Source organism: Anas platyrhynchos, chromosome 3, assembly GCF_047663525.1.
Source record: "Anas platyrhynchos isolate ZD024472 breed Pekin duck chromosome 3, IASCAAS_PekinDuck_T2T, whole genome shotgun sequence".
In the NCBI taxonomy this organism is placed as follows: Eukaryota; Metazoa; Chordata; class Aves; order Anseriformes; family Anatidae; genus Anas; species Anas platyrhynchos.
In genome coordinates, this window is record NC_092589.1 from 60,787,025 (window position 1) to 60,814,284 (window position 27,260).

A 27,260-nucleotide genomic window follows, 5' to 3' on the forward strand; every position below is an offset into this window, starting at 1 on the left:
TCTCTTCATTAGGCAGCGCTTTGTTTGAATTCATTATAATTTCTGTAGTGTATAAAGGAAGTTGCTCTCCCTGCATTAAATCTGAATTAAAGCTGAGGAATTTGCTCATCTTGACTCAGAGGCAGAGTGCCATCTACTGAACCATCCCCTTTATACAGCACTCTCGAGCCTGTCCCACTCCTGGCTTAACAAAATTTACACAAGGGGGCTGTAAAACTGAGTAAAGTTTTAATCAGAGGAAAGCTGATTTAGGTGTGATTCGCTATTGTGCAGTAACGGCTGCAAGTAAAGGAACAGACCAACACTCAAGACTTGCAAGTCTATGCTCCCATTTTATGAAGACTCATTCTGCTCTTCTTAACTAATCTTTGGACTTGAGGTTACATTATCATTTCATAACACTTGAGAGCAGCATTCCCTGACGGATGCTCAGATTTCACTGCTAACTATTAACCGTGGACTTACCCATATATTTATCCTTTCTGTTAGTGCTCAGGAGATGTCCAAGTCTCAGCTGACTCACTGAATAGTGAGGATGTGTGATAACAGCCAGCAAGAGTTTTGCTTGGGCCAGTGATGACACAGTACCACCCTGTGGCTCTGTCTACCTTTATTTTTTTGTTGCCTTGACCCTCATACTTCATTGTAAATTTTATGGACTGTTCCTATATTCAAATAAAGTGGCACCTTATATCATGCTCAGAACTGCCATGTGCTATGATAATTAACATATAAATAGATTTTAAAAGAAAAGGCAGAAACAAATTGTTGCAGATGGCAGTGCCACAAACATGTCAAAAGTGTCAAAAGTGTCCATAGAGTCTGTAAACCATGGAAATTTGATCAAACTTCATATAAACATCTGAAATGTTGTGAGGAAATTACCACTCAAAATCAGCGAGTCAAGTACGTGAAGAAATATACAAGCTTGCAGAACAGAGGTGACCTGAGGCCATTGGGTTGTGTTTAATAAACAACACCCTGCAAAAAACACTTGTGTGGTGTGTTTCAAGGCAAGGGTCCTGCTGTTGCACTTATGGATTGTGTAGCCTACAGCCCAAATGTCGAATTCCTGATAAAATAAGGCAGTAAGCAAAGCTTGAAAAAAAGTGCACCATGTGTCATTAGGCAAATACGGTTGAAATAATTAAAATATATTTGAAAAAAAAATCATATTATAATATATATTTTTTCTTCTGTACCCTTATTATGCTGTCTTAAATACAACGGAGACCTGAAGAGTAGAAGTAACCACTCTTTCTAATTGTCTCAATAAGATTTATCCCACATCTCAGAAAACCGAGGGGAGAGAATCATAGAATATCTCAAGATGGCAAGACCCCGCAAGGATCACCAAGTCCAACTCTTAGTATGCTGCTATGCAAATTCACCAAAGGGAAATGACACAAGTGTCACACAAGTCTTCAGGGCCATTCAGAAGTGTCTGTGTGCAGCCACAAGAATTCAGGAAGCCTCACCAGCCCCAGCAAGCTGACTGCAGCCTGCAATTTCATTGTCAAGCACTCCCACATTAACAGTCTCTTTGTTGTGTATAGCAAAAGCTGTCGCACATGGGCTGCACTTGAGTTACAGGTTAGTTACCTTGTAGAGGAAAAAGTGGAAAAGGAGGAAGGGAACTTGTGTGTAGACCAGGCTGCTCATCAATTAATTGCAGCTGGTCTTAACGAAAACATCCCCTGTGTTTTTGTTCTGGCACAGGCCATTCATCGGTTGCTGCCTCCGTAGAAAGCTATGTATGAAGTACTTAGCAGCCAAAATAAATGATATACTGTACTGATAAAACAGACATATAGGTTAGGTGTAAGTAAGCAGCGCTTTATTTTCTCTACATGGAGAAGAGCAAACCACCATTACTGGGTTATGTCTGCTTTGCATCTTCCATTCCCTTTTCCTCCATCGGTTGGTTTTGTCTGCCTGTAAGTAATTGTCCCCTGAATTTAAAAACTCAGCAAAAACTGCATATCCATTGCTTTCTGCTCATATTTATGTATGCATATTTATTTACGTATGTGGTGTAGTTTTTGGGGGTGTTCAAGGAAAGGCTGGATGTGGTGCTTGGGGATACGGTCTAGTGGGTGACAGTGGTGGCAGGGTGACGGTTGGACCAGATGGTCTCGAAGGTCTTTCCAACGTTAATGATTCTATGATTCTGTGTACTGTCCTGCCTCATGAATGCTGTTTTTTTAAGAACACACGGGCAGCGTGCCGCTCCCCCCTCCCCCGGCGGCAGCGCGCCCTGAGGCGCAGTCCCGGGGCCCGCCGCACAGCGGCTGCAGCGCTGCTGCGCCGGGTGCCGATGCCGCTGGATGGCCGCGCTCCCGGCCCGGCAGGTAACCCCGCGGCGTGAGGGGAAAGCCGGCGGCCGAGCGGGGCTCGGCGGGGGACAAGGCACAGAGCAGGGCAGGAGGGGAGAGGAGCAGGCAGGGCCGGGCAGCGCCAGCAGCGCACCCCCCCCCCGCTCCGCCCCGCCGCCCGCCATCTTCCTTGCGGCCGGCTACCCACAACCAAGATGGCGGCGGGCGGGGCGGGCGTCCCGCTGCCCTCCTCCCTCAGCCCCTGAGCGGATGTGACGCGGGGCGCGGCCGCGGTCCCCCCCTTCACCCCCCCTCCCCTCGCTGCCGATGGTGCCTCGCTCCCGCCTCCTCCCCCTCCTCCTCCGCCCAGACGGGAGATGGCGGGCGGGCTGCCGTGACGCCGCGCGGCCGGCGGGTGAGCACCGGCACCGGGACCCGCACCGGGAGGGGAGGAGGCCGCGCTGAGGGGCTCCCGAGGCGCCCCCCCCCCCCTTGCCGTGCACGCGCCCCGCCCTTCCCCCCCCCCCCCCCCGCCGCGTGACCTCCGCGCGCCGCAGCCATTTCCCGCCCCCCCCCCCCCCCTCAGCGCTCAGTGAGGAGGGGCCGGGCCCGGCCCTCAGCGCCCTGAGGCGGCCCCCGCCGGGCCCCGGCGGCCTCGTCCCGTGCCGGAGCCCCCCCGGGAGCCCCCAAGGTAGAGCTGGGGGCTGGGGGGTGAGGGGAGGGCAGGGCAGGGCAGGGCAGGGGGCGGCCCCATCGCCCCCCCCCCCCACCCCGTGAGGCAGGAGCGCTCTGAGGGGGGTGTGTGTGTGTGGGGGTCCGTGTGGGGCCGGGGCCCGGGTTTTGGGGGGAGGTGTGTTGGGGGGGAGCCCCTTGCCAGAGGGGCCTGCGCCGTCCCGGGGCGTGCTCGGCAGCCTGCGCAGCGCCCTGCCCTTTGTTTGCTGCCTGCCTCTCGCAAATCTTCGGTTTTCTGACCCAAACAAAACAAAACAAAAAAAAAGGTATATATATCTTTTTTTTCTTCAGCCTGTGGGAGCGATCCTCTGTTAAGGCGCTGCGTCTCGCCGCCTGTTTGTCTCCAGGATCAAAGTTTGGCCCTGGCCGTGGCTGTTAGGTTTTACTGCCGGAGGACCCAGGGGCATGCAAAACAAAGGAGTTGGGGTTGAGTAATGGTTGGTTTAGTGTCAGTGTATCAAACCGGCCCCCGGAACCGCTGCGCTCGGCGTGGGCAGGGACCGATGGCGAGCGCGGGGCTCCGGGAAAATGCTGTTGTCTTTCCCTTCCTCCCTTCTCTTTCCCCTCACATTAGCCTAGACAAAAGGGGGCTAAATGAGAAGGGGCAAAGCCCCTGGCTTAGAGGTGCGCTTCACGCAGGCAGCTTCTTGTGGCGGGGAGGGTAGGAGTTGCTTCCTCCTACTCATCCCTTCTGGCGCTGAATGACAGGCAGAGAGAGCTGAATGGCAGGAAGAGGTTTGGTGCCTTACATGTAGCAGTACTTCGACAGTGACGGCCTCTCCTGAGCACCGACGGACTCTGCAGCTTGAGCAAGGCTTCTGTGGGCCTGGCTCTAACAGCAGTGCCACGGCTGAAGGCTGTAGCTGAGGGTGTCTTTCTCAGGGACACGTACGGGGGAAAAGCTCCTGTTGCCATTGGGGATGCAGAAAACTTGGAGTGCTTTTAGGAATTTAGAAAGGGTCAGCAGGGAGCTGTTGTTTGTAGCTAGGGTGCGGGTGTTTGGATGGATTAGATTCAGGCTGGTTGCGAAGGAGCGATTGTGGAGTATGGGCCTGAGGAATGCCACGGAGCATTTGGGGCTTGTTTACGTGTAGCAGAGGTAGGTGAAGGAAACTACTGAAGAATGCAAGTCTTCGGGTTACAACGGTGTTTGGTCTGACCTGTGAGAGTTTTTCCAGAGAGGTATTGTGAAAAGGTGCACTGCTGCTTTGCCGTTGTGCTGGCAGTGGCCCTCCCACAGCCTTGCTGTAAGCTGGGTCTGGAAGCTGATGTGGCTCAAAAGCCAGCCTTGTCTTTTTCTCCAGAACAGTTTTGTCCTGGATCAATTCACTGATCCAGCTCACCAGGTACCTCTGAGTATCAGCCTTGGAACAAGTGAGGAAGGGAAGAGATGGCCTTTTTGTATTCACAGCGTGCTCGCAGGCTCCTGTAAAGAGATCATAGAAACCACTCTCTAAGGGCATATCAAAACACTGTTAAACAAATAACAACATAAAACAAAACAAGGTTAGATACCCTGTTGCTTTGGATAACCAAAAGCACACAACTCCTTCTTGTGTACCAACAAAATTCTTAGAAATAGGCATTTTGATTTCTGTGTTGTTAGAGGAGAATCATGCTAATACTTGCCTATTGTTTTACATCAAAGAACAGCTGTCGATCATATGATGGCTTTACAGAGCTGATTTTGCTATTATTTGGATGCTGGCTTTTGACTTAATTTACAAATATGTTTTCTATAAAGAAATTAAGTTAGGGAAATTGTGTATTTTTGTACATAGAATGTACAAACATCCTTATATGTTTTACTGTTTCAGTTCAATTTCCCTGCTGTAATTCCTATGCAGGTCTTTAGTCTTTGCAACTGTGTATTATGAAAATGATCTTACACAGGAAGAAAGTAAGAGGGGGGAAAAGTGTTCCTTAGCTCTTACTTGTACTACCTAAGATAGTTTAGTTAAATTCATTATGGTAGTTGTAGCATTCTGGGCAATGATTATCTTACAGTCACTGCTGAAATGTGTTCTGTTCTTACTTGTGAGGTACTGCTGGTAGTTTGCGTACATTTTTTATGTAGGAAAAAAGTCAGGGATGCAGAGAGTGGATAAAGAAAGTGTGGTTATTATGTGGCAGATAGGCAAGCACTGAATAGATGCCATAGGCTACTGTCTCAGTGAGACTGACTTCCCTCTAATTTAGCAGCAACTGTAACAGATTCTTTGCGATTTCTTGAAGGTTGTTATTCCCCCCTTGTTTTGTCCCGGTTGTATAATCCTTATTTCTTTGGAAGCTTGAATCTCTGAATGAAAATGCATTTTGGCAACAGCTTGTGAATTACTTTAACAAGATTTTTGACTTAAGTCCTACTGACAGGTTTCAAGTAATGCTTAAGCAAGAGTAATATAGGCTACTAAATAAGTATAAGTAAAATATAGCTAAAATGTAGTGGTTTGCTAGTGTAAATTGGGGTAGCTGTCCTAAAATGTCGTCCAAGACTTCCACGTGGTGTAGAGCAGCCAAATTGGTGTGTTTAGCTGATAGGTTTTATCTGTGGTCTCCGTACTCTGAAAGCATCAGTGGCGTAAGTGGAGGCTCTTAAAAGTAATGTTCAGAAGGAACTGGAAATAATGTTCATGTTAGCTTTTCTGTCCTTTATTTTTCTTTTGAACACAGCAAATGCTATTTCCTCTTTATTGTTTGGCTTGCAGTAGGATAAGCCTGATCCTGTTGTGTGTCTTGTTTTGCTTGGTGGTCATGCTCACTGGCTCAGGCTGGTACAAGACACCCAAACACACGCTGTTATGGTAAGAAACTTCTTGACACTCTTTGTGGTCCTGGATGCAACCCAATATTAATTTAATAATAATAAAAAAAAACATAGGTTGCTGTGTCACGGTTTTTTTTATTATTTTATTTTTATTTAAAAAACTAAAGATCCAGGTTTGTTGCTGCTGGTGGTTTTTCCCAAGCTAGTTTCAGGGACATCTGGGGATTGTGCTGCTACCAAAGGAAGCAGTCCTGGCTGCTGGCTGTTGTAACATCCCCTGTGTTGGCCCAAGTTTTTGGGGCTTTTTGTGCCAAGTGGTTGTGGGGCTGTGTCATGAGCCATATCAGAAAAGTCACGTGTGTTGAAAGCAGTCCTGGTGTTCCATGTTTTGTGAGCCAATTCCCAACATGGCTGCACTAATCCTTGTGCTGGCCTAAAGCAGAAGACCATCAGGAACATGATGTAATGTAATGGTAGGAAAGGTGGGACCGTTCCTTTATGCTAGTGGTGCCAGCTTATTCCGATTTAAAGTATTGTAGAGCTGCAGCAGCTTCCTTCGTAATACCTGGATTTCTCTAGAATTGGGGTGAAATGCTTGAGAGCCTAGCACCTCTTTCTCCACTTGTAGGGTAGAAAGCAAGGGAAAAAGAATTTTGTGTGGCCAGAACAGGATTGGTGTTTCAGGTATAGACTGTGTTTCTAGCAGTCTTGGTTCCTTCTTACAATACTTGGTGTTGATGATGACATCTTGCATCACATCCTTCACAGGCACCTTTGCAGCCTCTGGGTCTCTTCAGAGACTGGTCCAGAGATGAGCTTCATGCAGCGAACAGAGAGCAGCTACTCTTTTGCTTTAGGGATTTCAGTGTTACTGCTTAGAAGCACCATGCTCAGCACCTCTCTTCTGTTGTTACCTGGCATGATGTTACAACTTCAGACTGTGACGGGGGCACAGGGGTGTCCACAGGAACAGGCTGCAGGTGATTTGTATGATACCACGAAGCAGTGCTTTGTAGCTGTGACACTTTAGGACCAATACCTACTTTCTGCAGAAGAGTGAAACATGTACAAGTTTACTGTTATAAAGGAACGGTTTTCCTAGGTGGTTCTGTATGTATCACTGTGAGCTTTAATAGAGGTTAATCAATTTCTCATTTCTTTCATATTGTAAGAATATTTACATAGGCAAACCTTTATTCAAAAAACAGTCAAACAGTCGTTTCATTTTTATTAAGTATGAGTTCTTTAAAGAAGAGATTTTGCATGTGAAGCTTTTACCTGCTACAATTAAATGGAAACAAAGCTGAAAATAGTTGAAATTTTCTATTCAGTATTTATTTTCTTTTTTAATTTAATATTTCATGTATATTTTTTATGCTAAAATCAAGAAGGGTAGTAGCTGTCATGGTTGGACATGGTATAGCCAGTGTCTGTTTGGGGGGGAAGAATAAAAAAAGGCAAGCAGCTACTTACCGCCTTTTCCACCTGCTGGAAAAATTCCTAAAACTTGTGCAGAATGGTTGCCAGGGTTTGAGCTACAGTAATTTAAGATTCTGCCTACTGCCTGGAGGTTTTAAAGCTGAAGTCATGGTCTTGTTCTGTATCCTGAGGACATAAAAGCTCGTCTAAAACAGGATTCTGAATTTCAGTTAACACTAAGCGATTGTTTTTAATAAAAAGTTGGAAGTAGAGATGGCATTGAAGTGTATTAAATATTGATTTAAAATCTAGGACTGAACTTCAACCATTTAGCTGAAGTTTGTATTACTTTTTCTGTATTAGACTTCTGAATGCCTTAATTAACCTTTGCTAGCTAATACCATCTCGCCTTTTGTCTAGACAAGATCTGAAATGGTCCGATACTACTGTACTCCTTCAGAGACTCATGCTTGCTGATGATGAGAAGTAAAAACTTAATCTTTTTAAAGCATGTGTTTTGTAGAAATTGGAAATATCTTGGTCTCTACTAGTGAATGGTAAGTGGAATTTTGATAGTAGGATTTTTAAAACAAGTGCTATATTTCTTTTAGGTGAGGGAAACATTAAAAACATATGAACAAGCATGATAGAGCAGCAGTGAATGTCTTATGGCTTTGGCTTTAATGAATAAATTGAGATGCAGAATTTCTGGGAGATCCATCTGTACTGAACTGGGACAAAATTCGGAGCCACTTTGGTGGAATTTGAAAGTTTTCTTAATGTCAAGTCAGATTACAGATGTGTATGCACGTATGTATGCATATTTGTGTGTGTGTCTGAAGGCTTTGAGGTAACTTAGGTTGAGACCAGTGAAAAGTTTGTACTTCTGAGACTGTGTTCATTATTACAGTTATGCTTTGTGTTCCTGGAAAAAAACTTCTGAAGAAAGAAATGTTGGTTATTTAAAGTCACATGTATTTTAAATAAGCTATAACAGAGTAATGCTTGTATAACTGCTGCAGAGAAACCTAAAAATAAAGCTTTTATTGTTGTGCTAAGTTCCCAGCCCGATTATCCTTTTTGGGGAAAAAAAAATCACCCCAGTTAAGTCCAAGGCGGTATGTCAGAATTCACAGGTTGTGTATGAGTTCGTCACTGTTCTCTTTGCCCCGTCCAGCTGTCTGTGTGCTGTTCTCTTCCCCCATAACCCAGCTGTGGCACTTGTTTGGGCCTTCATGAATGAAGCCAGTTAGTTGACCTAGCCGTATGAAATGGTCTCTGGGTGTCAGAAGCCTTCTCGCTGAAGGACCCACCGGGTGCGAGGGCTGTTGCGAAGGTTATGCAGGACTGGAAGCCGGCCGGGAGGAGGAGTGATCACAAATGGAAGGGAAGTAGGGCTTGTCCCTTGGCAGTGGCTAACTCTTGAGCTGCTCCAGTCTGTAAAATGCAGCTTCATCCAGTCCAGGAGTAAATGTGCCACTTCTGAAGTGTTACCTTTTCATGATAAACAGTTCAATGTTTGAAGCACTTCAGCAAAAGGAGTTACTGACCTTTTAGTAAAAGCATGTGTCTCTGACGGTCTCTTTTTCCGTTCTGTAGGGATCAGTATTGCTGAAAGCACAAACAGAATTCTGAAATAATCGCTTCATTGGCACTGACCAACGGTTTGAGGTAAGATTAATTTAATTCTATTTTTAAATGTTCTGATTAAACTCAAACATTTAAAATGAGAATTGATTTTGTTTTCTTAAAATTTATGCTTGTGATAAACTAAACTATGTAAATCTTTGAAATTAATGCAACTCTTGTAAAGGTCAACTATTGTGCAGTGTATACACACTTGTCTTACATAAGAATGCAAGTGTTATTGTTAAATGCTGGGAAAATCAAACATTCCTTTTTTTTAAAAAATGGAGACTGGGTTGTGTTAAACTTATAGCACGTGTAAAGTTTGGCCTGAAATTTTCTTTTAATAGCAAAACATTTTTTTTTCTATCACTCTAGGAAAATCAGTGTACTTCACGTCTTCAAGAGTTTAAAAACTCTAAATTTGTTGCCTGTGAAGCATTTAATCATGAGAGATGATAGTCCATTTTCTGTGAGTTTAATTGAACCCAAAGAATTAGAACCAACCTTCTGAGTATAGGTTATGTGAGTTTGCTTTTTTAATGGAAGGAGCAATTTATAGACAGCTGACAACATATTCTTCTCTGAGTTGAAAAAAAATAAATCTTTCTTAGCCTAAACTAAGTTTCTAATTAAAATTATATATATTATTTATTATATTTTTTCCCCTGGGCTAGTTTCAGATGAGATTAATCTCTTTGGGGCCACACAAACTCTTTGGTACTGTGATGGGGGAAAGTTATATGGGGCAAGAGTGACCAGCGATAAGGGAAAGGTTGCTCAGTATTTTTTTTTCTTTTGGTTTGCTTATGTGGGAGTAAAATCGCTGTAATTTTGTTAACTTTAGGCTGCAATGCTGTTTATTTGTCTTTACATAATTGATAAATCTCCTATGTAACAAGAAAGCTTATGTAAATTTCCATGTGACAAAGCATGCTTGTTGTGTTGAGCTTGTATTTTCAATACAGTAATTTGGGGCTTTTATTCTTGTTTGCAATACATAAGTTTGCTTTAATGGTTATTAAACATTAATAATTATAAATACTGAGCATATTAAGGACTGAAAATGTGAATAGTTACTTGTCAACGGTTTATATTGAGGTTTTCTCATGTCACTCACTATTTTTAAAGCTGGGCAGTCTCAAAAGAAAATGTTAACGAGGCAAAGTTATTATTAGTTAAATGAAATCATTTTTTTTACAGTGATTGCTCTGCAAAAGAAAAGGTGTGTTTTTATGGGTAGTGGTAATAGATTCTAAATGTTTCTTATGACTGTACATTAAAAAAAATATTATTATATTGTGAGATTATTTTCATTTAGGACTCAATGCTTTTAATCTGTTTCCATAGCTTGTGTTGAGCTGAAGATTGTTAAATTCTGCTGTGAGCTGTATTCTTTATCGAGTTACTGTTAAAATCTTAGTTGGCTATGGATTTTACAAGTAGTTTAAAAAAACAACAAGGTGTGGGGTGGATATATTGAATGGTGGAATATCGGATCAGACAGATTAACTGTGGGATATTCATTTTGTGGAACAAAATGAAACAACAACAAAACAAAAACTTGGCAGATCTGGGCAGTGTTTATTGTGATAACTGTAAACTATATAAAATTAATAGAAGGTTTAAATTTAGTTTTAGATTAGGTTTAGTTCAGATTTAGGTCACAAATATGTAATAGTCCAGACTTCTTGCATTTTCTGTCTTAATTTGTAGAAATGTTTTTTTTTTTTTTTTTTTCCTGTTGCCTGTGTTTCTCCTTCCTTAGGATCAGTTTGCAGTTGAACCCGGGAAGCCTTCAGCTGTTATCTTCTCAAACAAACTGCTTGCACTGTAGCTGTGTTAAATTAAGTGTTATGTTCTTTAAAAGTCATACATTGAGATTTAAGTTTAGATTAATAAGATTTATTAAGATTAATAAATGTACTCACACTGTCTCCAAAGTTGTTTTGTTTAGGAAATGCTATACTTCTTTCTAATACTGTAATTTTAGGGCATAAAAATCATATTCACTTATTATTTACATGGTCTCTAAATAGTTTCCTCCCTCTTTTTCCCCTCCCCTCACTGCTTTTCCATTTGGGAAGGAGTGTATCTACTGGGAAAAATGGGTCGATCTAACTCTAGATCACATTCTTCGAGATCAAAATCCAGATCGCAGTCCAGCTCTAGGTCAAGATCCAGATCACACTCTAGAAAAAAGAGATACAGGTAAATTGATGCCTTACTTACCGCATGAAAAGTTGCATTTAGTATTTTGGGGTTTGTGTCATAATAATCTTACTCTTGCATGAATCTGTGGCAACAGTGAGCCTAGTATTTTACTTCATTTTAGGCAGTAGGTAGATTTTGCTGTGAATGTAACTAATTGTAATTGTTTACTCTTTGCCTGTTTTGCCCTTTTCCTTTATCTCAGGATGATATCAGAATGCCAGTGTTTCTTCTTGTATTGTGGCTGGTTGGTTTCAGTCTCCCCTCCCCCTTTGTGTGATGTTTTCTTTGTCCATTTTTTTTTCCCTGGGGCTTATTCCGTCTTTGTCACGTAGCTTTTCAGATCTGGAGTAACTTGAGGCTTCTGCAGATAAGCTTTTCTGTGCTATGTCTTCTCAGTTGCCTCCAGCCTTTTCCTCCACTTTCTTACTAGTGGATGTTACAATCTCTAATAAAAGGAGTGGCTGAATTTAATGTTTATGGTTTTACCAGCTGCTGCTGTCTGCTGGCATAATAAATTAAACTGGAGGTGATGAAACTTCATGGTCCAGGCTGTGAACTGTGATGGTGGCTGAGGAACTGAATGCCATGCTCCAGAGTGGTGATAATCTCTAATGAAATAGCAGGGCTGGTAATGTCTTAGTCTTGTGATGCTGAAGTCTTAAGTTGCACAGTCCTTAGAGAACCAATGTTTATTAAGATCCTTTATGAGACAGGAATAAGTAACGAAGATATATTGAAGAATTTACTTTGACTGTTAGTCTGCCTTCTTTACAATTCTGACTGCATTTGAGAGATGAGCATTTAGTCTTGAGACACTTTTTTTTTTCTTTCTCCGATGGTCAAATGTTAACGTTTGCTTTTTAATTTTAGTTCTAGGTCTCGTTCAAGGACGTATTCGCGATCTCGCAGCAGGGATCGTATGTATTCTAGAGATTATCGCAGAGATTACAGGAATAATAGAGGAATGAGACGCCCCTATGGTTACAGAGGAAGAGGTAGAGGGTATTATCAAGGAGGAGGTGGTAGATACCATCGTGGAGGTTATAGGCCTGTCTGGAACCGAAGACACTCCCGAAGTCCTAGGCGTGGCCGTTCACGTTCCAGAAGTCCAAAGCGAAGGTCTGTGTCTTCACAGAGGTCCCGGAGCAGATCTCGTCGATCTTACAGATCTTCCAGGTCCCCAAGGTCCTCTTCATCTCGTTCTTCATCCCCATACAGCAAATCACCTGTCTCTTCCAAAAGACGTGGGTCTCTGGAAAAGCAGGCAAAGAAAACTGAAGGGGCTCCTTTGCAAGATAGCCCTTTGAAAAATAAATCACAAGATGAACAGAAAGATACATTTGAACATGACCCATCAGAGTCTCTTGACGATTTTAACAAATCATCAGCAGCTTCTGGCGACATTTGGCCTGGCCTTTCAGCATATGATAACAGTCCAAGGTCACCCCATAGTCCTTCTATTGCCACCCCACCTAGTCAGAGTTCATCTTGCTCTGAAGCCCCTTTGCTTAGCACAGTCCACTCAGCAAAGGACACACCTCAACATTCCCATTCCATTCAGCATAGTCCTGAGAGGTCTGGCTCTGGTTCTCTTGGAAATGGTTCTAGCCGTTATAGCCCTTCTCAGAATAGCCCATTGCATCACATCCCTTCAAGGAGAAGCCCTGCAAAGACAATCCCATCACAGAGTGCTCCCCGTGAGGAGCCTCGAGCACGTTCATTTTATCCTGAGACTGGAGAACAGGAAACTGCAAAAGGTGGAAAGTTTCTGAAAAGGTAAGAATTAAACTATACAATTAGCATTGCATCTTAAAATGCTCTCTATAACAGAGTTTTGACAAGATTGTCACTGCTCCTTGAAAATTGGGGCTGGGATTCTCTTGAATATTTTTACTAATTTTAGTCTAGTTGAATTGAGTTTCCTTCGTACAGACTTTTCAAGTTATTGGCAAGAGACTAGTGGAGATAGGGACCTATATCCTTGAGGAAGATTGTTTTGTGTTGTTCCTTCACAGTTAATTTTCCTGTATCCCATTCACTGTTAAGAAAAATCTCAAATGGATTAGTGGATCAGACATGCCTGTTTGACAGTGACTCCTGTTCAAGTACTTTAACATTTTAATGCTTCATGTAATTTGAAATGCAAATCTTCTGGAAGTTTGAAAACCCAGATGCACAATGATTTCTTGGTTAACATAAGCAGCATTCGTTGCTAATTGTGTGGTGAAGTATGACAACTTTGATGCCTTGACTTGCATTACTTAAGAAAGAGGGTAGGTCTTGATGTTCTTGGAATATAATCCTATCGATAAAAGGGGCAGTGTTTTTAAAGTGGAATGTACATTTTTCCAAATAGCGTAAAATTCTCATGCTCAGTGTTTAATGTATTTGATACAGCAGTAATTGGGGGAAAAAAAAAGTTGTAAAAATCTTACTGTTGCTAGATTGTGCCTTTCTAATGTGCTACATACTTCAGTGGAATTCTTACAAAATGAATTATAGACAAAACTTAAAAAAAGATAAACTATGATAAAGACTATGCTATGTAGATTTGATTATATGTTTTAAATTAATTTGTCCAGTTAGTGATTTATTATTTAAAAATATCCTGATAGAAGAACAAACGTCTGACTTGCTCTAGGTTAGATGTATTGCAGCCGGTGAATGGTTTAGGACCTTTATGAAGGTAGAGTATAGACAAGGCAGTGTCTAAAATCGTTGATTTATAAATGTGGTTAGGACATACAGCTCTCCGGCGTATAGGAGAGCTGCATTCTGAAGGATCCCTGCTTATACAGAGTGTAGCGATTGAAGAGCTAAGTCTGTGTCAGAATAATTCAGATTTGAGTTATCAAAGTTTATGTGAACTTGATGGAAAAAAATGGCTGGTGTAAGAGTGTGTGAATCCGCGTACCAATCCAGGATAAACAAACCAACCAACCTCTAACTTTTTATAAACTCAAATGGACAATTTCTACATGTTCTATGGAAAAGCATTATTTTCTTCAGATGCTTGCAGTAGTACATAAATGGCAGTTGGTATGGTATTAATGGTGTGCAGAAAGTTACTTGCTAAAGTTGAATGGCTTGGAGGAATGTATTTTCTAGTTGGTGGTGTGGGATGGACACAAAAGAGGAATGCAAGTGAACTGGAATGAATGCAATCCAGAGTTACCAGTCTCTTCTTTGCTATCCACAGGTACACAGATGAAGAGTCTAGAGTATACCTGCTTGATAGGGGTAATACCAGGGAGAAGGAGGCCCAGAAGGAGAGAGGATCAGAAAAAGGGAGGACAGAGGGAGAAAGGGAATGGGAGGATCAGGAAACTTTAGATTATTTCGTTGATAAAGAGACTGGGAAAGAAAAGTTTAATGACTCTGAAGGGGAGGACACAGAGGAGACAGAGGATTACAGACAGTTCAGAAAGTCTGTCCTGGCAGATCAGGGTAAAAATTTTCCTACTGCATCTCATCGGAATGCTGAGGAGGAAGGAACCAAATACAAATCTAAAATAACAATGAAGGGCAATAGAGAGAGCGATGGATTTAGAGACGAGAAAAGTTATAAGCCTAAAGAGACTGGCTATGTAGTGGAAAGGCCTAGTGCAACAAAAGATAAGCACAAGGAAGAAGACAAGAGTTCTGAGAGAACGATGAAGAAAGAAACTCAGTCACCTGAGCAGGTAAAGTCTGAAAAGCTCAAAGAACTCTTTGATTACAGTCCCCCTCTACACAAGAATCTGGATGCGAGAGAAAAATCCACCTTCAGAGAGGAGAGCCCACTTAGGATCAAAATGATAGCCAGTGACTCCCATCGTCCTGAAGTTAAACTCAAAATGGCACCAGTACCTCTTGATGATTCCAATAGGTAAATTATTCTGCTTGACAAAGTGGTTCTCCACCTGCTTGCAGTGTCGCTCATCTTTATTTAAACTAGTGGTTTCTTTTTGTGTGTCTTTTTTGTTGTTGATGCATTTTAGACCCGCTTCCTTGACTAAAGACAGGCTGCTTGCTAGCACACTTGTCCATTCCGTCAAGAAGGAGCAAGAGTTCCGATCCATCTTTGACCACATTAAGTTGCCACAGGCCAGCAAAAGCACGTCAGAGTCATTTATTCAGCACATAGTGTCCTTGGTTCATCATGTCAAAGGTATGTGTTCAGTTTACCATACTGAATATACACATCTGACAACTGCATTTAAGACTGTTTGCTGTCTCTAATATGGGAAGATTTCAGCCCTCTTAATATTGATTTAGACTTTTCTTTTTGAGGTACACGTAGAATAAGTAGCAACAGAAGCAAGTATCAAAAAGCAAGCGATGTAGAGCATAGTAGCAGTCATATTATATTTCTTGATAAGTTTTAAAGTAGCACAAAGTTTAATTTTTTCGCAGTGAAGCTTAAGCATACTACATTAGTCTTTTTTCATCAGTTTTATTTGAATATCTTTAACGTATAATTTTATATTAAGGGGTATGGTGTGGGTTCATGGGTGTCTTTTGCACTGTAAGTACAATGGCATCTCCTTTTGGAGCACCTCAGAGCTCATCTCCAGGTGTTCACTAGAAAGCACTTTTATAGTCTCAAAATAGAAATTGTGTAAGAAATCGTACTCTAAATGACATTAAAATACACTGGTACTTCATTTTATTCTTATTTGACGACATTGTAATGCTAGAGACAAAAATTTCTCCTGGAAATTCATCATGGTAGGAAGTTGGCATTGGCTAAGTCTCCACTAAATAAATTATATACTAATAGTTTTCTAATTTAGCAGTATTGGCTGTTGCTTACTATAAGAAGACGAAAACGCAATTCTTTTCTTCTTGCGGATGTAAATTTTTTCCTTGCGGAAAAAATCTGACAAAGTGGATGCATTTTATTTAGGTCACATACTGTCAAAGTCTTCTTATTGAAGAGTAGATAACTTCTTAAAATCCAAAGTTTCAGTGTATCTCTCTATAAGCATTGTTTTAAAGATACTTTAGCGTATAAAACTGCAAAGATTTGGGTGCTAGAGGTATGTTCTAAGATTCCCTCAAAAGTCATTGTTTTCAAAATAACTTCAAGTGACTAAGACCAAATGACTTCCTGCATTTTGAATTACTTCCAAAGAAAAAAAAAGTAATAGCAATAATTGAATATGTTAATGTATTAGATTGAAAATGTTATTGGGACACCTGCTTAGCGTATAACCGCTTTTGTTATAAATTTATCTGCTTTTCTTGATTAGTAAAGAGACTGAAGGATAGATCCAATGAGAGCTTCTGTAAATATTGGCTCATATGGCACATGTGCAGGCTGTAGGTGAAATATTACTGAAACTCTCACATGTTGATCACAAACTGTTTTTCTGTAAACTTTGATGTGTTAAATTAAACAATCAACTGTTAAATATGACAGCTTAACAGTATCAGTTCAAGTTTTTAGTATGTGTAAAGTTATGGCTGTTTTTTGAAAGGAGAACCTCTCTATGCATTTCAGATGTGCTGTGGTCTATGATCAGATTTAAGTAACTCTTTTGACAAAATGAAGTTATGTTCATTATTGGTGTGATGCGACCAGTCTGAACAGCTCTTTATTAATGTAGAGCTGAAAATGCCCAGTGATGTTTTCTTTTTCATTGTAACTAGGTCCTGGAATGTGTTTTGAAATGGCAAAATCCATGTTACAAAAGTAAAATAGCTGTTGAAAGATACAGATGCCAAACAGGCAAAGTTGAACCTTCTGTCTTCCTGGCAAAAATGGCATAAAAACAGAGTTGCTAGCTCAAATTCCTGTGTTTGATGGAATTATGATTGAGGCACTACCCTTGTAGTGGCCGTTTCAAGTTTTAATGGTTGGTTATGAGACAAATACTGGATGCCGGGCGGTAAGTTGATACAGATGTATGTTGACCTGTTAAGCAGATAGCTTGCTTCATATGTAACATTTCATAGCTCATGACTTTATGTATTTCTATATTACATTTAAACACATTTGTTGAGCTGGTTTAAAAACTTGAGTTTTGCTGTTGCTAATTTAACTGTCTCTGAAAGCAAGAAAACTTGTCAGAGAAGTTGTCAGGTTTGCCAAGATGCCAGATGCTTAAATGAATTTATTTACATATAGATGTGTTAATTGTCTTGGATTGCTTATCATCACAACTTCAAAGAAAGAAATTATATTACTTTAAGAAATGACTTGTTAGGTCATTCATGTAGTTACTGAAGCATACGTTACTTATTTAAGTGTGTTCACTGAATTAGCTCTTATTTTAAGTTAAAGTTGAGATGAATTGTGAAATGCACTTCTTGCAAGTATTCATAACTCAAAGTAACCTCATTTTGTCTGATGGGCAAAGTAGAAAATCACTTAAAAAATTGTTCCTTTATTTCATTAGAATAAAATGTCACTGAAAATGAGCAAGTCAAATCAGTAAATGATGCTTAAATTACATGTAATATAGTCGTGGTGTAGTTCTAAGTAGATTTGCCGTGATGTTGTGCACTGTTAGTTTGTTAGGATTACAGAATGTGTAAGAATAGGGAAGACCCCACACTTGCTTGTCCTTCTGATACATTTACTGAAAATACTATGTTTTTGCCTGCTACTTGCCTTTCTGTCAGGAGTAAAACACCTGTCAGTTGAATTAAACTAACGAAACAGTGTTTTTCTATTGTAACCAACAGAGCAATACTTCAAGTCAGCTGGAATGACCCTAAATGAGAGGTTCACTGCATATCAAAAAGCTACCGAAGAGCACTGCACTCGGCAAAAGAGCCCAGAAATACATAGGTATATGTTAATTGCATGTATTTCAAATAATAATAATATCTGCTTATATTTCTTTTAAGAGGTCAAAATGTTTTTTAATCCATATGGAATAATTTGTCAATTCTTATGTAAATACAAAAACCAACCCAACAAAAACAAATGGGAAAAAAAAATATGTAAAAGGAAACTCATCTGAGCCAACTCTGGCTTCATCTGTGGCTTTGTAGCAGATGTCTTCTCTACCTCTATCTCATGTAGGATATATTTACTTTTCTCACATGCAGTGCTCAAATATTGAGGGGCATATGTCTTGAAGATGAAAAGAAGCCCAGTACATGCATCTTTATTCTTCAGTGTGAATGTTCCATCTCATACTACTTTAGTTTTTGTGTCTGTTAATTTACAGCAGTTTTTTGAGAAATCTGAGAGCCTGAAAGGTAAGAAGGTAGGCATGCAGATGTAGTTTCTGATCACGTGCTTTACTTACATGATGCAGTGTACTGTATTTGTGTTGCATGTGAGGATATATTATCTCCATATTCCTTAGTGAACTGCATAAAATCTTTAACTGATGAGTAATTTTAACTATACAGCAAGCTATCAGTTTTCATGATTTTTTTGGGGGGCTGGATTTTGAATTGGCTATAAATACATTGATCTTACTGAAATAACTCATTAAATACTTTTTATATCTTGAAAGCTCTTCTTGAAATGTGAAAAATCAAACTGTTTAATGTATTTATCTTTTGTGTACATCAAAGAACCAAGGTTTTTAATTTTTATTTTTCTTCTCTGTTCTGATCGTGGGTCTTTTATATGCAGAAAGTTTGTTCTTCAAGAGTGCCTTTTTGTTCAGATTTCTGTTGAACTGTGTGAGGCCATAAACAATTACATACCTGTATGGCTAGACACTGCTTTTATTTTTCATTTAGGAGGATTGACATCTCTCCAAGTGCCCTGAGGAAGCATACCCGTTTAGCAGGTGAAGAGAGAGCCTTTAAAGAAGAAAGTCAAAAAGTAGGTTCTGAGTAAAAGTCATATCTGTATTTCTAAACTTAATGTGATGTTTTTCACTTTGAAACTGAACTTCCCCTTCATGTGAATTTGTGTACAGTAATCTTATAAAAGAATTTGCAGTATGTAGAATATTTGTGTTTCAGAATGTTTTTTTTTCTTTAAATAAAACATCTTAACAAGAAGACAGTCTATGTAGCATGATGCTAGCATATTGATAATGTGGCTTAGAAGGTCAAATTTTCTCCCACCCTTCCTTTCTTCTTTTTGATACTTCTTGGCAATTTTTGTGGTGCTACTCTGCCCAAGGACAAAGAATATGAGGAGGAAAAAAAAAAAGTACTGAGGTGCTCAGTGAGTAGTATGTCTGAATTGATAAGGTGCTTGTGGTCTGCTAAAAACAATTAACCAGAAAAATATGTATGCTTAAATAACCTACCAAAAATGTTATTGTCTGCATCAAAAAATAGACATTCTGTTGGCTTGATGGGAACGCTTGTTTAAAATGTAAGTTCTTAGCTGTTCTCTGTATAGATCTAGCATGTAAAGGGCATCATTTAAAGTCAATTTGTGTGCTGAAGAGTTTGTTGTAAATTCTGTCTTGCCTTTTTAAAAGTGGAGGCACAATTTGCTTTTTCGGATTCTCTTCTGGGTGTTTTATCTTAAAATTTTGTTCAGAAATATATTTTTGCTTACAGGGGGATAAAAAATTACGGTGTGATTCTGCTGATCTTCGGCATGACATTGACCGCCGTAGAAAAGAACGAAGTAAAGAGCGAGGAGACTCAAAGGGTTCCAGGGAATCCAGTGGGTCAAGAAAGCAGGAGAAAACTTCAAAAGATTACAAGGATTACAAATCTTATAAAGATGACAGGTAAATATTTTAAATCTCTACATAGGTTTTATCTTCCAATTAGCCTTTTTAAATTGTAAGCTTAATTGCTTTCAATTTTCCATGTATACTGGAACGTTTAAATTTAAACAATTAAAATTATTTGTTTTACAGCAAATATGTATTATCTGTCTTTTACACGGCTTATGGTGGATGAGGACAAAAACTTTGGAATAGCAAGCTAACACTGAAAAAAAAAATGACAAATTAATCTGTCCTATTATCCAGGCTACATCAGGAGGTTGGACTTCAATGCAGTACATTTCTATAAACAATTTGTGTAAGAACTTTGGTTCGTTATGCTTGATTCCGCACTTTTTCAACTCATAACACCCAGAGTATGAGAATACTACTGATATTTAGGTTTAACATGGGTGAGAAGGGGAATCTTTATTTTTTTCTAAAGCCAGTGGGCTGTTTTTAAGAAAACACAATGTTAGCATATTTCAGTGGATACTGTGTAGCAGTGGTAAGAGTTACTTCAGGTATAACCTTCCTTTGAATAGTATTATTAAAAATCTTGTAAGTTGGGTCAAAATAGAATTATTGTGGGATTACTGAAAGTCTGGCTTTGGGATTTATTTTCCTGCTTTGTACTGGATATACAATGAAGTTTTACTTATGCTTCCTGTTTGCCATATACTTTCTGACTTTGGTATCCACGTTACCTTCCACTGGCTAATTCCATACAGGCACCTACATAGGGCAGCCATATGTTCTAAACAGTGTGCAAACTGAACTATGTAAATGTATTATAAAGGCATTGCCTTGAGGGTTTTCTGCCCTTTGGTTTCTGTTTTTCTGCCTCAGAGGAAAGGCAGATCTTAAAAGTAACAGAAACTCTTCATGGCATCAAAACGTGGAAAAACTCATTGCAGTTTGCAGACTGCTGCTTTCCAACTCATTAGCAATAATATACATTTAGTGCATTTAAACGTGTAAGAGGAGGCTGGAAAGTGAAACTATACTTCACCTTAACATCTGAAATACATAACGTATATGTGACTTTTATAATAAAAGGAAGGGGGATAGTTTTTTGTAAAATATAAATAGTCATTTTAGTGTAGCATGTTGCAGACTGTCTAGTACTTTTAAAATAGCACATAGCGTGTCTTTTTATTTTTCAGTAAGCAAAAAAGAGAGCAAGACCGTGCTCGATCCTCCCCATCTTCCTCCCCATCTTCTTCCTCATCCAGTTCTCGAGAAGAAAAGGATAGCAAGAAAGAAAGAGACGAAGAGTTCAAAACTCACCATGAACAGAAAGAGTACTCTGGTTTTGCAGGAGTCAACAGGCCAAGAGGCACCTTTGTAAGTTGCTCTTTTCCTGTTCTTCCCCCAAATGATGAAGACGCTAACAATAACTGTAGTATAACAGATTAAATGAATTGTTGCAGTACTTAATGTTAGGGTAGGCATTGTTTGTAGCATTGGTTCTTGAAGTAGGTTCTTGAATTCTTTTGTGATTGTACCAAGCCTTTCATTTTTCCAGTGTTGTCCAACAGAAGTTTGAATTGGTGTACAAATATACACTAGCATACTATTAGAGGGCCTAGTGTAAGGGTGGGAAAAAAGAGTTTCTTGTTTATTCCTTGCTATCTTGTACTTATGCTGTTTCCTAACAGAATATTAAAATTGACCTTTCTATAAAGATGAAATCTTGTGATCTGTTACCTCTTATGCCCTGCAGTTTGTGCTTATCCCCCCCCACCCCAGTAGTTTTCAATTTGGCTTTGCCATCCTTTGTGTGTGATGTCTGCAACTTGTTAGAGAATGGCACATAATGAAAATAGACACTAACATTGAAAACTAGTGAGGAGAGGAGGTGGTATACTGTTAGTTTTCACTGTTTCTCTAGCATGGACTAGCCACAGTGAGCATGAAAGCATATTAATTTAGCTCTGGAATGTGTTTTGGGAAGTGCCATGTTGATCTCTATGGTCATCTTAAAATTATTAAAGGTTAAAATTGCATATTAGTGTAGCTTACTGGTATTTCACTGGGAAATGTAACAGCATTAGAAAGATTAAGAAACAATGGAAAAGGCCTTGAAAATAATGGACATCTATAAAAAAAAAAAGTGCCTTAATGAAAAAAATGTCTATTTGTAGGTGGAAAGAAAGTCAGACTTAATGGTTAGGAGTAATTTCATTCTATAGTAATTCCTTTGTGTAGCCTGTAGTTAGAAATAAAAAAAAAAAGTGAAAAGGCATCATTTGGTATAAATGAACCTTGAGTATTTTTTGTAGTAGTATAAAAGAAGTTCTGAACTTTGTAGAAGAGAGTGTCTGAAATGCACGTGGTATGTGCAACACTTGAGTTAAGGTTTAAATCTTCCATCTGAAGAGCTTGTAGCTACTTAAAAAAAAAAAAAAAGAAAATTTCAAAGTTCCAAATTTCTAACACTAAAAATGCATCTTTTTCCTCCTTTCTTGTTATTCTTATATACAATTATACTAAGGAACAGACAGCTATGTAAGTGTATAAACACGTGGATGATAAAGATGTCAAATACGACAATATCAGCACAATTTCTGGGTGCATAAGGTAACAGCACAGTGTTAAACAAAAGTAGAACTCAACCCTCTCAAAGAGAATCAGTTGGAAAAAAGTCTCATAATTAGTGGCAGCCTTGCTGCTTTATAAAACCAGATTGTACATATTGCAAAAGATGGTAATTCACATGAAACTTAAGCAGATGTGAATGGACAATTCATTAGCAATCTACTAGTTCAACTGCTGTCACCTGCCAGTTCTGACTATGAAATAACTGGGCGATGTTTCTTAAGGACTGTGTGGTCACTCATAGGCTTACTGACCAAACAATGTCTGATCAGGAGAGTCTAAATAGGTAGGACGTGTGACTTAAACCTTCTGCTTAGGGCTACAGCCTGGGTGGCATTGAAAGATTATGGGCTGGCTAGTGTAAAATGTCTTTGTAATTCAGGCTAACAGTGACTGAATTCAAGTAAATACTGCCTTGCTTTTGGATTAAAAAAAAAATGTTCTAGTTGCGAATCTTCCCCAGAACAGGAAGCCTTGACACCTTGGGGTGGCTGGGTAGGGGAAATCTTAATGTAAGCTAAGCTGTCAGTTTGGTAGTAAATAAGTGTTGATTTTTCACTAATGCTTACTGACAGACTAAAATGTTTAATTCTAGGATTGTTGGTACGTGGTATAAAAACATAAATGCTATGGGTAGTTTTGAAATAGGAATATAGGAAGAAAGATGAATCTTTTCACAGAAAGAAGAATCTTTTCACAACATTATCAGTAGTATTCAACCCAACTATCAGTAGTATCCAACTGTGCATAACAGCCCTGATTAAAAGGAAGTCTCTTCCTATAGAGAATGTACGCTCACCATTTTGTGGTGAGCTTTGCAATAAATAGGCCTGTAAAGGCAACGCCTTAGTGGATTTCACTTCCTGTATTTCTTTGCTGGAAAGATAACCTGGAAAAAGTGTTAATACAGTGTCAAGGAAAGTGCCAGATACTCTTCTTGAAGTAACTATTCTAAAGAATTCAGTCCTAAGAACTAATACTGGGAAATGCTGATCTTACTAGTAGCTGTGACATTGTTTTGTCTTTTCATCCTTTTTTCCACACTGATATTAGTCGTTATGGTGTAATTTCATAAAGCTTTCAAAGCTGTTGGAAATCAAACATAGCTATCCCTTTCTTACGCAGCTTTCCTTAGCTGATAGTCATGCCGCTCTCTAAATGATTCTCCAAACAACCTTGTTTCTCTGGTATATTTGTAGGTTATGTGAGCCTTTTACTAGACTGTTTACTAGTCTGATTCCGAAGTACTTTTAAAGCTGTCCAGCATAAATTTTGCATTAAAGGTATTGGAGCTTAGTGAAAGTAGGTGTGCATAGGGCTACTTTTTCAAATTAGTTAATTATATCTTTTTGTCTGTGTTTATGGAACGTTCTTCGTTTTAATAATTGTAATCAATTTCCAGTCATGTTTATCAATTTCCAGTCATGTTTTTGTACAGTTAAAAAAAAAAAAAAAAAAAAGCCAGCACAGTTCTGCGTTTTTATACTAGGCTGTTTATGAAAAGCATGTTCTGTAGTAACTGCAGGTTTTAAGCAATATATCCCAGCCTAACATTTTTTTTTCCTCTTAAATGGGGGAAATCTGGATAAATTCCTCTTTATTTTCTGTAAGCTAAAGACAAGCAGGCTAAGGTAACTGGATATATTACTACTCATCATATTGAGTTAAATATTTTGTTTATTGACATGACTTCTTAATCCTAACACTTCAAAATTCTGTTAATTATAATAAAAATAAAAAGAACACTTGAGATACTTATTTTCACTTCAGACGTTGTTACTCTGCACTGTGTATAGTGTTGATGCTCTGAGTAAGGAGTGTCCTCATCTGAAATTTATCTTGGCGTAAGTACAACAGTGAATCTCAATTGAGAATGAGTAACACAAAGTAGACACTTCTTTGAAAATTGCATTATTTGTATGTACTCTAAAATAATTTCCTAATAACAGATGTGGCTGACTCAATGAATGATTTTGCTTTCCCTTGACAGTTCTCCCTCTCCTTCAGTCTAATTTGTTTGTTTCTTTGTCTGCAAACAGCTTCAGAAATTTCTTGTGACCTGTTGTTACAAACAGGTTGCTTTACCAGCAGGCAAAGGACATTTCTTTTTGATTGTTGTAGGTGAATTTAAACCAAGAGCTCAAATGTGTTTCAACTCTTAAGTTTAAGAGAATCATTATATAAAAGTGAATGCTTGAATATATTACATAAGGTAATGTGTAAATTTTAAAATGGTTCTACACTTGTAATTAAGAACAGAACAAGCATTTTCAGTAACAGACAACTTGAGCTTTTCTTTGTGGTTTTATGTAAATGGCTTAAATAACATTTTGGTTAATCAGTTTCGAATTAGGGGCAGAGGAAGAGCCAGAGGAGTCTTTGCTGGAACAAATACTGGTCCCAGCAACTCAAATACTACTTTTCAAAAGAGGCCGAAGGAAGAGGAATGGGATCCTGAATATACCCCAAAAAGCAAGAAATATTTCTTGGTGGGTGTAGAGAACTCAATATCTTATGCATGCTTTTGTTTTTTCAAAGTGCATTTTGTATCTGATGTTAAGGAGACTGACAGCTGCAAGTATAGAAGTCGCATGCATGTACAAAAAGTGACTGTAGTTTACATAATCTAGAAAATACCAGAATTGTTGCAGTGCCTGGTTCTGCTTATCTTTTCTGCAGCAGGCTGGCAATAATAATTCATCTCCAAAACGTATTCATCAGTGAGGTAGGGAAGAACGCATATTCAGGTTATTAAAAACAAATTTTAAAGCAAAAAGACGTGTGCTGTATCTTCCTGGATTTCTCTATGGATGGCACTCAAGCTTTGTTTTACGTTTGTCTGCAAATCTGCACAAGTCAAAGATGAGGAAAAGCTGTGGATGGATGTGGGCCAACTTTGTTATTAGCAACCTTTCTGGTCTTATCTGGGTAGTGTGATAGTCGTAAGAAAGCAACATTAGTTTTGTCTTTTTCCAATCTGGGTTATGAGGGGCGGACTGCTGATGTAACTGCTCAGTAAGTAGCTTAGTAAACTGAATTCATAGCCTGTGCTGCCACTGGCTTCCCTAACAATGCAAACTTGTAAGAATATTGTTTCATCATCAAAAAACGTTTAGTGAGGTTGAGACCTTCTCCTGTAGCGTTAAGTTTTTCACAAATGTTAACAGGTATATGTAATATGATAACAGGTGCAGTAAGTAACGCAACTGCAATTTGTGTTCATTCATTCAGAGTTCTCTCCCAGTCTCCCCCCACATATAGAAACTCTTCTGACCTATAAAACTAGAAATGTGGTGATCTATTCACTAAAGTTCTGTGATAGCTAGAGCAAATTGACCAACTGTAGCCATTATTTCTTTTCTCATCTCCAGAAATCTTTATTAAAGAAAACTACCCTGTAACTATTCTAATAATAATGTATAATGGTTATTAAGCTGCTTTGTTTAAGTGTGATACATTTAATAATTTAGACTTTTTTCCAAATCCAAAGTGTAAAAGAAAATAAATTGAAGTAGGTGTCCCTTGCTTTAAACATTTTGTATTAAATAATTATCTAGGGTTCATCTAGTGCATGGAGCAGTCATTGGAAGACTTGGCTAAACTGTGTAAGGCTGTATTTGGTAGCAAGACAGCAAACTGAAGTCTTAATATTAACAATCAAGCTTCTCTGGTTAATAAGCTTAAAGTAGTTTAAAACTTATTTGCCTTATTTTGCACAGGCAAAGCAAGGTTCCTGAAAACTGCTTTCAATTACCTTTATTAATAAGTATAAAGAACACTCTACCTTAAAAAAAAAAAAAAAGTCTCTCATAAACACATTCTTAGAGGTTCTTCCATTAAAATGACAGTTTCTTAGGGGGAGGTGGGCTAAAAACTAGTGAGTGCATATTTCTCATGACTGAAAAATGTGACGGAGCCAATTTGTTACCCATGATAGGGAGACGCACAGCTAATAAGGGCTCTTAAATTTTTTTATCAAGGTGTTTTAAGTTTTAGCATTTTAAATTGTGAGGACATGCTTCATAATGTAATCTATAGATTATTTGAACTGTTGAAGTTCTCTTGTTTTTCTTATCTATAGTCTAAATTTGGTTTAGAGTACCACCATTTAAAGAGGTGTTCTAACCTTATCGTTTGATATTATTGTAGCATGATGACAGAGATGATGGTGTGGATTATTGGGCCAAAAGAGGAAGGGGCCGTGGTACCTTCCAGCGTGGCAGAGGGCGTTTTAACTTCAAAAAGTCAGGTAGCAGTCCAAAGTGGACACATGACAAATACCAAGGGGATGGGATTGTGGAAGATGAAGAAGAAACAATGGAAAACAATGAAGAAAAGGACAGACGCAAAGAGGAAAAGGTAAACAGTTCAGTAAATTGCAGATCAGACAACGTATCTTGCAGTAACTCAAGTAATGGTGGGGGCCAGGGGGAAATCACTTTAAAAGATTTTCAGTTTGGATATGAACAGTTTACAAAAAGAATATTTTCTTTCTTTCTACAGGAATAACCCTGGAAGAAAGCTGAAAGAGCAGCTTTTGCACCACCCCCACAACATTTTTAATATGTTTTTTTTTTTTTGTTGTCAAATGAATGTAAGCATTTTACTTAAATTTTACTGTTGGAAAGTAGTTTAGAGGGATTGTTTTTTGTTTTAAGCCTTTAGAAAAAAAAATCTTGATATAGTAAACTATGTTAATGATCGTACAGGTAGAAAGTAAAATATTTGTAACAACTTTTAAGAAATTTTACTGTTTGTTATATGCAGTGTAATTCTGCTTTGTCCAAATATATGGTCAAGTACAACTCTAAAAGTTTTGATTCTCCCCTATGTCTGTGTTTTATTCTGAAGTAAACTTGCAGCTCTGCACACCTGAAATCTTGGAGGAACATTTTTTTTATCAACCGATTACTACTTCTATGTTGATTTTTTATTAAAAGTGGTTTTAATGGCACTTAGTCA

The 27,260-nt window shown here is 39.0% G+C and overlaps 1 protein-coding gene across 10 annotated transcripts; it reads left to right on the forward strand.

The window, feature by feature from the left end:
• Window positions 1–2,261: 2,261 nt before the first annotated feature.
• On the forward strand, window positions 2,262–27,176 carry BCLAF1 (BCL2 associated transcription factor 1). Of its 10 annotated transcripts, none has more exons than XM_027454476.3 (14): window positions 2,585–2,730; window positions 7,654–7,790; window positions 8,833–8,904; window positions 10,947–11,070; window positions 11,944–12,849; window positions 14,273–14,941; window positions 15,054–15,223; window positions 17,746–17,851; window positions 18,763–18,847; window positions 19,543–19,718; window positions 20,864–21,044; window positions 24,641–24,787; window positions 26,448–26,657; window positions 26,802–27,176. In XM_027454476.3, the coding sequence occupies exons 4-14, from the start codon at window positions 10,967–10,969 to the stop codon at window positions 26,805–26,807; spliced, it is 2,760 nt and encodes a 919-aa protein (XP_027310277.1). In that variant the 5' UTR covers window positions 2,585–2,730; window positions 7,654–7,790; window positions 8,833–8,904; window positions 10,947–10,966; the 3' UTR covers window positions 26,808–27,176. The 10 variants fall into 10 exon arrangements, 9 of the variants coding, with proteins under 9 accessions (XP_027310279.1, XP_027310280.1, XP_038031959.1 ...); XM_072035983.1 differs by lacking the exon at window positions 2,585–2,730 and adding an exon at window positions 2,896–3,006; XM_027454478.2 differs by lacking the exons at window positions 2,585–2,730; window positions 7,654–7,790 and adding an exon at window positions 2,262–2,351.
• Window positions 27,177–27,260: the final 84 nt, after the last annotated feature.

Coding starts and splice junctions, on each gene's coding strand:
- BCLAF1 (XM_027454478.2), top strand. CDS start 10,967: ATGGGTCGATCTAACTCTAGATCACATTCTTCGAGATCAAAATCCAGA. Junction 12,850..14,272: donor GGTGGAAAGTTTCTGAAAAG/GTAAGAATTAAA, acceptor TGCTATCCACAG/GTACACAGATGAAGAGTCTA. Junction 18,848..19,542: donor TTAAAGAAGAAAGTCAAAAA/GTAGGTTCTGAG, acceptor TTTTGCTTACAG/GGGGATAAAAAATTACGGTG.